General features: G+C 36.6%; 1 protein-coding gene across 4 annotated transcripts in view; it reads right to left on the bottom strand.

The window, feature by feature from the left end:
- Positions 1-2,890: 2,890 nt before the first annotated feature.
- Positions 2,891-12,357, bottom strand: part of Wapl (WAPL cohesin release factor) — a 73,123-nt gene continuing 63,656 nt past the window's right edge. For all 4 annotated transcript variants that reach the window (XM_057769376.1, XM_057769374.1, XM_057769373.1 and 1 more), the window contains 4 exons: positions 11,545-11,752; positions 9,836-9,924; positions 5,417-5,512; positions 2,891-5,219 (listed from right to left, as the gene is read on the bottom strand). In XM_057769376.1, coding sequence (XP_057625359.1) covers positions 5,154-5,219; positions 5,417-5,512; positions 9,836-9,924; positions 11,545-11,752 — 459 coding nt within the window. In that variant the 3' untranslated portion in view covers positions 2,891-5,153. The remainder of the gene's footprint in view (positions 5,220-5,416; positions 5,513-9,835; positions 9,925-11,544; positions 11,753-12,357) is intronic.

Genomic DNA, 12,357 nt, shown 5'->3' with positions numbered 1-12,357 from the left:
TTAACATTTTACTCTTTTGAATATCCGTAGACCCTATGTTTCGTCTTCCATTCCTGATATATGGTAGGTTTTTGTTTAGTCCTGAGAGCTTAACTTCAAGACAAAACAAAAAACTGGGTTTAAAAAATTTTATATTTTTATTATACCGACTTCTGATTTTTTTCTTAAAACTTACTTTGTGTTTTAATTATTTCATTTCTTTCATTTCAGGTTTATTACATGATAGCCTTTAACCACTGCTTTAAATGTGGGGGGAAAGATCTCTGATATTTTTACTGGCCAGATCTTTTCTTACTATGATTTTTCACTGTCTGACCCATGTCACACTGAAGTGTATCGATATCTGAATATTGGTTTTAAGTTTTTGACTACTGATTTACAGGTATATTTTCTAAGATTTCAGTCATCTGAAATACATCAAAACCTGTTTCATGAGCCCTCAGACTATCTTGGCGAAATCTCATGTGCAATAGAAAAATCATGTCCAATGTAGTGTTGCATGAATATTAGAATAAGGTAATTCATCCACTCAGACTTCCTGTAGCTTCATACTTACATACTTATTGAGACATGTAATTGTCCAAGCAGGCCTTTTAATATCCACAGCCTGAATATCTAGGATTCTAATTATGTATCGCAGCAACCAGCTTATATTTAAAAGCAAACAAAGTAAAAACAATCTGGCTAGAGAGATGGCTCAGCAGTTAAGAGCTCTAGCTGCTCTTTCAGTGGTCCTGGGTTCCATTCCCAGCAATCACATGGTGAGTCACAGCCATCTGAAACAGGATCTAATACACTTCTGGCATGCAGCAAATGTATATAAAATACATAATCTAAAAATCTATTAATTGCTGAAGCTGTATCAGAATTTGAAACTATGGTTGTGACCTCATCTACCCATGTTTTCATTAACATACTTATAAAGGTTCTGTAGTATTAGAGGTACATTGTTTTCTTTTGATTAGGTACCATGTCTCATGATTATATTTGCTCTTGGAGAAATAAAACACCATCTGCCTTAAAGTATACCTTATATCCATACTTCATTAACATTTCACAGTTTAAAATCCACGTTGTATTTAAATTCAGTCTCTTGGTTGTTCAGTTTCACCGTCTCTACCTTGAACTAGAGTTTTGTATACCTTCAGTTAATACAATTAATGATAAACGTTTATTGGACATCACTGGCATATTCCTCTTGTACAGAAGAACCATTTGCTATTTGTTTTTGTTATTGTATGTCTTATTTTTCATTTACTTGTGAGCCAGAGGGTAACTGACTAGCCAATTCACTTCTTCCACCAAGTGTGTCCTAAAGACTGAACTCTCTAAAGCACCTTTACCCATTGAGCCACCTCATGGTCTTTGTTTTGTATTTCTTGCTGTTTTTCCTTCTCTGCTTTCTGTTGTACCACTCTGATTACACTACAAACTCAAACTGTACCTGCAGGTTTGCTGGTTGCTATAAGGATTGTGATGAGCATCTTCACCAGACTACTTTAGCATCCTAAACCAACAAACCCTGCAGTGCTGTTCCATCTACCATCTCTTTGTTGTTCAAATCTCGGCCTTTAACTGTGTTTAGACTGTCTACACTTAATTCTCATTACCACTAGATTTTGTGGACATCTTTGACATATTAATTCTCTGTATTATGATTTTAGTCAGCAAGCTGATTCTTAAGAGAATGTAGTATCTAGGTAGAATAAAAATGTTGTTTTTCTATTTCTGCTCCTTAAACCAGTACACAGCATTCTGAGTATTCAAACTGCACATAATACAGAGGTTAAGACGAGAAATAGAGTTTTGACCAAAATATTCAAGAGAATTTATTCAATTTCTGTGTTCAATGGCATCCTACAAGAAGTTACTTAGCTATCTATCTACCAGAAAGCCACCAACAGTGAGTTGTTCAAACCTCTTTGGATCATTCTAATTTAAGAAGATTTTAGTGAGCCCTAAAGTCTGTTCAATTTCCCCCTGCTTTATGACACTTAGTAGAGGTGAAAAAAAGCAAGTTTGGAAATAGTAATGTGGAAAGTCTGGTGTTAAAAACAAAACCCACCTACTCCAGTGACGTAAGGCCCCAGCGCACAAGTGTCCTTATAGACACAAGTGTTCAAGTTCACCTCCAGAACATTTTTACTTTCCGACAGTGAACACAGTGAAGTGGGGAAAAAACAAAACAAAACAAAAAAAACCCTGCCACTTACTAAACATTAACTTTGGAACAGAAAAGTAATGTTTCCTGTACATCTCACCTTCACAACCAGGAGGCAGGTACTTCCACTTTTCAATTACAGAGACTGAATAAATGACAGCTTTAAATACTTGCTCAAAGTTAGCAGCAAGTACCAGAGTTGGGAATCAAATTTCACGTGTGTGATTTAGGTCTTTACAAGTCCAGAACCTGCAGAGACCACGCTTATACATGGTTGTATGTGTGTGTTTTTGTGTGTGTAAATGGGGAGAGTGCATGGGAAATTCAGGATAAATCTTGAAATCTTTTGTAACTGAAACAAGCAAGGAAATGTTGAGGAATCTAGTTTTACACATGAAAATATTAAGGGATGAAAAGAAAAATTAAAAAGCTAAAATATGATTATAAAATCTCAAAAGCAAAGAAATTTGCAGTCATGCTAAAAAAAAAAAGATTTAAAGCAATATAATAGGTAAGCTAAGGATCTAACTATACACTCAGAAACCCACCACCCGTAACCAGCCCAAAGTACTAAGTGTTTTACATCCATTCATATCAGTGCTTAGAAGTATGTAATAAAATATCTAAGAAAGACTGGATGCTATGTTCATCTGACAGTGTAGGCCTTGTCAAGTTTCTGCGACTTCTTTCTCCAGAACAGGTCAATAGACTTATGTTAAAGACAACATGTGTATTTAAAGTAGCAATTTTATTTGAGTTAAAATTATTTACAAAAACCCAAAGACATACTTCATGAAACTGGTACAAACTATTTTTTTCCTGCCGTTGGCTTTTGCTCCAAAGATCACAGCTGAGAAATACTGTATAAAATAAAAATAGGATTGGATTCAGAAAAGTATCCTACTGTTCTAATATCCAACTGGTAGTATTTACAGAAATATTTACAATGGAAAAAAGGTTACCTTAAAACTTTAGTTAATTTGCAAGTCAGCCTCAAGTACCCTAAAATGAGAGTTCTCCGAGGGTTAAAGACACACAAATGCACTGCAGGTAAAGGTGGTATCTTCCTCACAACCCACCCCACCAGGACCTGCATCTCTATCAGTGCTTGACAATTAGTTAATATTCTTAAAACAAAACAAACAAACAAAAAAACCTGTTAAACACTGAGGTAAATCAATTATCAAATGATTACCAGTGTAACAGAAAAAAAATGTAATTCGCCCTGATTGATCTCACCCAAGTGTTTACTGTTCCTTACCATCTGCCACAATCAAAAATCTGTTCCCCAAATCCAATGATTAATAAATATCAATGTATTTTAAAATAATCAAAAAAATATCTAATAAATTTGTGGACATCATTTAGCAGTATGCTTCTTTTAAAAAACGTTTGCTAAATTAGTTTGGTATTCAGGGCAAATACAGTCTCAATCTTTCCCACATTATTACACTGGCATACTGTGTTCTTAAACGGTGATGGGTAGGGGTTCGGGTGGGTAGGAGGAAAACAATTTGCCTAGAGTCAGTTACTTCCTTATAGATTTCCCAACAATCTGCATTATCAAAAATAGGAAGACAATAGAAGGCAGCCACTGCATTTAAAAAACATTACAGCTGGCACTGATACAAGAGCCCCAGTTTGTTACTTTATACAAGGAAATAACAAAGTCTAAAATGAGTCAAAATTAGACTTTTAGCTATTTTCCCCAATACACACCAAACTAATATTTTTATGGCTTCAAGTTTTACAAATCCAATGAAGAAACATGATGTAACTATATGAAAGGTAATTAAAAGTATTAATGAAACATCTCTGGAAAGCCTGTGCTCAGGCCAATCAATGAAAAAGGGGAAAAAACCACAACCAGTGGTCTGAACAAAACAAAACAAAACCCTATGAAGTTAAACCTATAAACCATGTTCTGTGTGTTCCACAACTGTTTTTAAACAACTGTTCTATGAACAAAGAATCTGAATAAAAAAGGGTCTTCTCTACACCAGCAATTTTAAGGCTTTGCGCTTATGCAATTGATCCTGTCACTCTATAGAAGAATATACACGCTATCTGGAAAAACGAATTCCACATTGGTGTTTTAGCTTCCTTATATTTACTGTACTGAATATTAGAAAATATATCTAGAGAACTTCCCTCAAAACGTAACAATGTTTCAAGAGTCTCTCTAGCATTAAGTGTAAACTACCCTGGGTTTGTCTATTTTTGCTTAATCCTGTAACAGGGTACATTATCTTATATAATATAATATTCCCTCAAACTGCTACTTGTTTTCTTGTGCCTATAGCTATGACACATTATGGTATGATATTGAATATGGTCATGGTCTCAGAAGTGAAAAATAGTTCAACACCCAAACCTAATCAAGAATAAAAAAATATACTATTAATCCCTTGTGTCTTTGGATTCCATCTAATTTTAAATATAGACAGTAGTTCAGGGAACAACAACAAAAAAAATTCACAAAATTATTAAAAGCTTTATTTACGATTGGAATCATTCAACAAAAAGCAAAAGCAAATGAGCCTGAAAAAGGAACTAAGCTGTTGTCTAGAATGTCCTCAGAACATTCAATACCTCAGTAGCTAAGCTGCCTTTGCACCTGACTGGCATGACAACAGTGGCTCAACATACACAGCAGTTGCACTAACAGCAGCACAAATTTCCCCCTTTAAACCTTGCCCAAAATAAAGCAAGGCAACTAGGGGAGGGTATAGACTCTGCCAAGTAAGTGTATTTAAATACTGCATGGGACTGTTAACAGCCTGAACCTTTTCCCTCATTTTTGATAGCTGCAGATTGATGTAGTAACTGTCATTTAGCAAATGCAGATGAAGAAATCGGGTGGTCATAAAAATCCAAACACGAATGATACTGATGAATGTTCTTGGTTTATCTTCAAGGACTTCTTTCATGACTTTTCTTTGTCTAAGGATAGCTCCAGCATTACCAAGCACCTGAAGCAAAGGTAAAGCAGCTAGCAATGTTCCAAATACTCGATCACTCTAGAGATAGACTTCTGGCCTGTTGTTCCAACAGCACACTAAAGGGGAAGGAAGAAAATGGTGGTTATAATAACATACATTAGATTAGCCAGGTCCCACTATTAACACCTATTAATTTTAGTACTTGAAAGGCTGAAGCAGGAGGATTGCCAGCTGGAGATAACAGTGTGAGATTTTGTCTGAAAAATAATAATAAAACTCATATAAACTGCAATATGCAATAAAAGTTACTTACAGTAAGATTCATGAAGCTTAAGAATTTTTTAAGCATCTCTGTCATTATGGAGAAATCTCCGTCAGGAAGGTATTCCCTCACTGTAGTTACATTGATCTAAGGAAACAGATAAAAAACAGTCAGTCAGTTGGCAGAAAAAGATACTATAACCCACTCAATGCTGTTGGCCTGCTATATATCTTGTGGTAAACATCTACAAGAACCTGAGAACTCCTGGGTTACTCCCATTCCACACTCAATTAACTATGTGCAAGAACACTCGGGTTCATCTCCCCACTCTATACCACCCTACCCACACGAAGAAAGGGTAAAGGGCAAACTAACAAAAGCTACAAAGGAATATCTGTGAATATTTATTTTTGGAAATGCAAAGAGAAATATCTGAAATAAACTGAACTGTAAAATGTGTAAACAGACTACAGCCACAGAGCTGTTTATAAAACAGATCAAAAAATTCTCCATGCTACAAAGGTAAATTAGAAGAATTAACTATTCTTATATACATAGTTTGTGATAAATTATGGGCCAGCTCCAAGAGAGGTGTTTCCCTTATTAGCAAAAAGCTTAAAAAATATGAACAATCCTGTAAGTGGAAACTATTACATATTCTAATTTAAAACTTCCATCTCATTATGTTTAAAAATGCTTGATTTAGCTCAGCAGTGGCGGTGCACGCCTTTAACCTCAGTACTCAGAAGGCAGAGGCAGGCAGATCTCTGAACTTAAACTCTTGAACAGGGACTACAGAGAAGGCTCAGCAGTTAAAAACACTGTCTTGTTTTTTCCAGAAAACCTGGGCTTCACTCCCAGCACCCATACAATGTCTCATAATTGTCTGTAACTCCAGTTCCACTGATCTGGCCTCCAAGCAACAGACACATATATGATGCATAGGCATATATGTAGACTGTGCTGGTTAGTTTTCCATCAACTTGCCACAAACTAGAGTCATCTTGGAAGAGAACACAGGAACTGAGAACTGCTCCCAGCAGACTGGCCCATAGACAAGTCTATGGGGTATTTTCTTGACTGATGACTTATAGGGCAGGGCCCAACCCAAGCATGGGTAGCATCACCCCTAGTCAGGTGGTCTTGAGTTGTGTAAGAAAGAAAACTGAGCAAGCCAGTAAGCAGCATTCCTTTATGGCCTCTGCCGACTTCCCTTCATGGAGAACTGTAAGCTGTAAGATGAAATAAACCCTTTCATCCCCAAGTTATTTTGGTCATGGTGTTTTACAATAGAAATAAAACTACAATACAGGTGAAATATTCATCCACATAAAAAATATTTTAAAGTAAAAAACACAAATAGTATCAATCACTACATTTAAACAGCCTCCAAAATGGTTGTAACTCTGAAGGATTGTTAAATAAAAAGTATACTTCTAAAATAATAAATAGCTCCCGTGATGGGGATGAAAGCCCTTCAATAGTTCAAATCCTTCTTTACCAACACAGTACAGAACTAAACATTTATAGTGGCTATGGGAAGGATAGTTACAACATTTTTTTTTATTATTATTATTTTTTGGATTTTTCGAGACAGGGTTTCTCTATAGCTTTGGTGCCTGTCCCGGAACTAGCTCTTGTAGACCAGGCTGGCCTCAAACTCCCAGAGATCCGCCTGCCTCTGCCTCCCGAGTGCTGGGATTAAAGGCGTGCGCCACCACTGCCCGGCCTCTAGTTACAATATTTATAGTACTAGAAGTACAAAAGGAACATAGCATGGACTATTTGAAAAACTTAATAGCTGGGGGTTGGAGAGGTGGCTCAGAGCCTAAGAGCACTGGCAGCTCTTCCAGAGGTCCTGAATTCAATTCCCAGGAACCAAGTAGTGGCTCACAACCATCTGTCATGAGATCTGGTGCCCTCTTCTGGCAAGGAGGTGTACGCGCAGGAGGAGCATTATATGCTTAAGAAATATATATATATATATAAAACTTAATAGCTATCCAGGATGGAGGCGGGGTTTGGTAACCGAAGAGCCAGGTTTAAAAAGTAGTGGGCTTTTAAAGTAGTAAGTAAATCCATCATTCCATTGCTGTTGACAAGCCAAAGAGAGAGAAGATACACGATTAGCAAGAGCTCTGAAAAAAGCTACATCTTGTGGCACTGTGCAAGAGTCAAAGAATGGAAAGGGGCAAGAACCTCCAAGAGCAGTCAGGAGACTCACCGCTGCCAAATACCAGGTGCAAACGGGTAGAGTGGTCAACAGAAAATGAGACCAGACTTTATTGGGCTTCCTAAGCATGGGGCCACAGAACACAGGCAGTTCTTACTGTACATGACTACATGCTTGCTTTATCTCTTCTACTTCCACAATGGGAAAAGCCAATTCACTTTAGATTTGTGGTAGCATCTTGTTTTCTAATTATAAAGATCACCAAGGAAACATATATACATATACAATCACATTTGTGGTTCTAAGAATCCACAATATTGTCCACAAATTCAGAACCTTCTTTTTAGGAACAAGAAAGCTATTGACACCCATAATGATGGTCACATATCAGACTAACAGAACTTCAAGATCTACTCATACAATACTGTCCTAATATATTTTATCATGGCAACTGGGAAAGAAATTAAGGTAACTATGAGCTTTCACTTTATCCACCTGTGCCACATATTTCAAAGGGAACACTCACAATGACTCCAAGATCCAACTGACAAGGTATTTTTTACTGTTCATATTTCTTTTTCCAATGGCAACAAACTATCCTATAACTATAACTTCCACTTCTGTGAAACAGTCTAATTATATAGACACTTGTATTTCTCATAGATCCACTAATCGTAATCCCTTTTCCTAGCCTGAAACTGGTGCAGAGGAAAGCATGTCCAATGTTCAACCAGACAGATGCTATGAAGTCTAAGATGCTCTCTTAAAAAGAAAATGAGGAGGAGGAGGAGGGGGTTTTGTTAGACATTATTACACTAAATGGGACCTTTGGTATGGTCATCTTCCCATCCTCCACCCCCCAAAATAGGGTTTCTCTGTAACTTTGGAACCTGTTCTGGAACTTGCTCTATAGACCAGGCTAGCCTTGAACTCAGAGAGATCCGCCTGCTTCTGCCTCCCAAGTGTTGGGATTAATGGTGTGTGTCACCACTGTCCAGCTAGGAATGGTCATCTTATAGCCATGGCAAGTGCTTTCTACACACTTAAAAATATTTTATTTTAGCCAGGCAGTGGTGGCTGGCATACACCTTTAATTACAGTACCCAAGTTGCAGAAGTAGATGGATCTCTGTGAGGCCAGTCTGGTCTACAGAGAGAGTAAGTACCAGGACAGCTAAGGCTGTTTCACTGAAAAACCCTGTTTCAAAAAATAAAACAAAATTTATTTTGATGATTTTTAATTAGGTATATATGTGTTCATGCGGGTTTGTGCATAGAATACAGGTGCTAGAGGAGGTCAAAGGCATTAGAGACCTTGGAGCTGGACTGTTGAGACACCTGACATGGGCGCCAAGAACTAAGTTTCCAGTCCTCAGAAAAGCAGCAAGTGCTCTTAACACCCGAGCTTCTCTTTTAACTAAGGAAAAGGACAACAAAACATGTGTGGGAGAAGTTACCCCTCCTGAGTCACTAAAATGGTCCAAATCTGACTTGGCCAGCTGAGCCCAGTTTTACACTAGTTCTTCTTTTACTTCAACTACAGCAGGGACTCATTTCCATACCCAGAACTCTGTTATATCTAATACATTCTTAGTTTAGAATGTAAGCTTCAACAAATATCTTAAAGGCTTTAACAGCCCACATAATTTTAACTTCTAGTATGTAAACTTCCTTTTTTATGACATTAAGAGCATTCCCATTAGGTTTTTTTTTTTTTTGGTCTGTTTTGAGGTTCTAAGCCCAGGCTGGCCTCAAACTCACTAGTTAGGATGACCTTTACCTTCTTGATCCTCCTGCCTTCATCTCCGAAGTACTGGGATTCTAAGCATACACTGCCATGACCAGTTTAGGCAGCACTAGGGACTACATCAGGGCTTCATGTATACTAAGCAAGCACTTTAGTAACTGAGCTTTATCTTGAGTGCACTAGCTTGCTTTTTAATGTCTTAAAGAGTTTCACTCTGATAGGAATATATCAGTTTTTAAAAAAGCAAGAAGACCCCATCTCAAATCTTACTATGAAAGTCTGTATTAGAAAGAAAATAAAGATGTTCATTGTATTAAAAATAATTTAAGGAAAACCACTAGAAAGTTAGACATATCCTTGGCATTTTCTTTCACAGGGAATTAAATAAAATTGTTTAAATAAACTTATGATCAGCCAAAAGATCTTCTGAAATTAAAAGTATGTATGAATGGGAAATTTTTTTAAAGTAAATAAACGTATCAGTAATGGCATGACGCTGTTAAAAATAATCTTTCAGAGATACATAAAACATTTCTGAACTATTTACTTACAGGACTTTCCTGGCAGAGACACCCAAGAAGCAGGGCTGTGTAGGAGGCCACGATGCAATCCTCCATGTGTTTGCCAGCATGTTGAAGGGCTGAGAACAGTTGAACAAGGAGTTTTAACCACTGTACCAACTTTCAACTATTGTTATCATCTTAAAAGCTACTATATGAACAACTCGGTACCCCAAATTAATAAAAACTAACTCAAAATGAATAGGGACCCAAATACAAGAACTAAATTCTAACAAACTTAAGGACACCACTAACAAAGTGGAAGTACGCAATCATTTATCTCATAAGATGTTCAGGATATATAAAGAATTCTTTCAATTTTATAGCAACAAGACCTGACTAAAAACTAGGCAAGAGAACTAATACACTATTTCTTCAAAGACACAAAAAGACCATAAACATTCCAAATTTCTTTAGAGAGCTGCAAATGAATCAAAAACTTTTCCATCAATCAAAATAGCTAAGAACACCTTCAAGGTAATCTTGAAGGTATAAATAACCTTGAACCCTCATAAAATGCCCCCATACATCTAATTGAAATAAGTTTCTTAAAGTAAAAAAAAAAAATTGTCTGATTCTTTTTACATGAAATGCCTGAAATAGTTAAATCATTGGAGAAACTAAGTAGATCGACTGTTGCCAGTGGCTAGGGGAGGAGGAAATGGAGAAGCTAACTGCCAATTGATATACAGTTACTTTAGGGCTAAAGAAAACATGTTCAACATTACATAATTGGAATGAATATACAATTCCGTGAACATACTAAGCTATTGCATTACTCACTTTAAAAAGGTAATATTATAGTACATGAATTATATCTCAATAAGCAGTTCTTTTTTAACAAGACCCTAAAACAAAACTACTATCATAATATGCACAAAACTATCAAGACTTATGTGGATTGACCCGCAGGCCTCCAAGTAAGAGACAAATCCTAGTAGCTAAGTTTCTTGGAAGCAAAATTTTCTTAAGAGTATCAGAACTTAGGGGAGGAGCAGCCTAACAGAAAGAGAAGAGGCTCAGCATAAGTCTCCTAAGTAGAAAAGGTTGGACATACTACATCTCAAAACCTTAGCTGGGAGGTAGTGGTGCACGCCTTTAATCCCAGCATGCAGAAGGCAGGGGAAGGGTAATCTCTAAGGTCATCCTGGTCTACAGATAGTCCCAGGACAGCCAGGGTTACACAGAGAAACCCTGTCTGGAAAAACAAAACAACAACAAAAAACAAAACCTTAGGGGCACAGTTACAAATAGCTATTTTGCATAATTTGTATATAAAGCAAGTATCATAATTCCTGGAAATAGTAGATAGTCAATAAATAATTCATTAGTAAAAACAGTGCCTCTAGCTTGGTGTATATTCCTCTTCTTTACCTAGTAAGTTCTGAGAACTTTGTAAATTTCAACAAAATACCTCAGTTTAAGGTGAGGCTGAAAAGAGAAATCTGAGAAATCCATCCCCTCCCTCTTAGTTATATGGTCTCAAATAACCAATGCTGGTCTGCAACTCATGTTCCTTTGGCCTCAGCCTATTAAGGGCTGGAATTACAGATGTGCACTATCATAGCCAGTTCGGCTGCTACTCTTTCAAGAGTGAAGGATCAAGAAAGGTGACCAACCTCCCAATGACAACACCATGCTCACTGACAGGAAGAACAACGTTCTCACTGTGAAAATACTACTACTCAAGATAAACATGCCTTTATTGAGGTCAAGTTCTTCGTCATCCTCCTCCTTCTTATGTTTCTCCTCTGTACCATCTGTCTTTTCAGTTGACACCCACTGTATTTCTCCACTTGTTTCTTGCCATTCTCCACTCTTATCATGCTGAGTGGTGGGAGCATCTTTGATCAACTCATCTGTTTTACTCTCTGCCAACTGGGCTGCTCGCTCTCGTTCAAGAAATAGCTGATAAAAGTTAGTTTTGAAAATCATTAAAAAGACATCAGTAAGTTAAGTCAACCCTAAAGTCAGCACTAAATACATATGAGCAATACTAAATGATTTCAAATGATTGTATTTATAATCACACACACACCAATTATAAAGAAGTGGGAAGGACCTGGAAGGCTCTGGAGGAAGAAGAGGGATGGAAATTCTAAAAAAAATTAATCAAGTATCAACAGGTACATATTCTAATATTTTGCTCTAAATAAGAATATCTTATTTTTTAAAAAAAGCTTGTTCTATATTTTACCAAAAGACAAAACTAAAGTATAAATGCTGCTGAAATTTAAGTAATCTAGTTTATGTACTGTTTCCAATAATGAAAGACTCAATAATTGTCCTTAACCCAGGGAATTCTACCTAAAAAGTTTTTTAAAAACTACCATTTTTTAAAATTAAAAGAAAAATCAACAAACCTATGCATATTGGATAAATAAGCCAGTAGGAAAGACAATAATTAAATACACTAGGAAAAGCAACATGACTTCTTTAAAAGAAATTAAAGACATAAACAATTAGAAAATATAAACGGTCCCAGGAAGAACTAGATCTTAAACATTATTGGC

Source organism: Chionomys nivalis, chromosome 5 (assembly GCF_950005125.1).
Source record: "Chionomys nivalis chromosome 5, mChiNiv1.1, whole genome shotgun sequence".
In the NCBI taxonomy this organism is placed as follows: Eukaryota; Metazoa; Chordata; class Mammalia; order Rodentia; family Cricetidae; genus Chionomys; species Chionomys nivalis.
The sequence above is the reverse complement of the archived record's forward strand: the minus strand, read 5'-3'. Positions and strand labels throughout refer to the sequence as shown.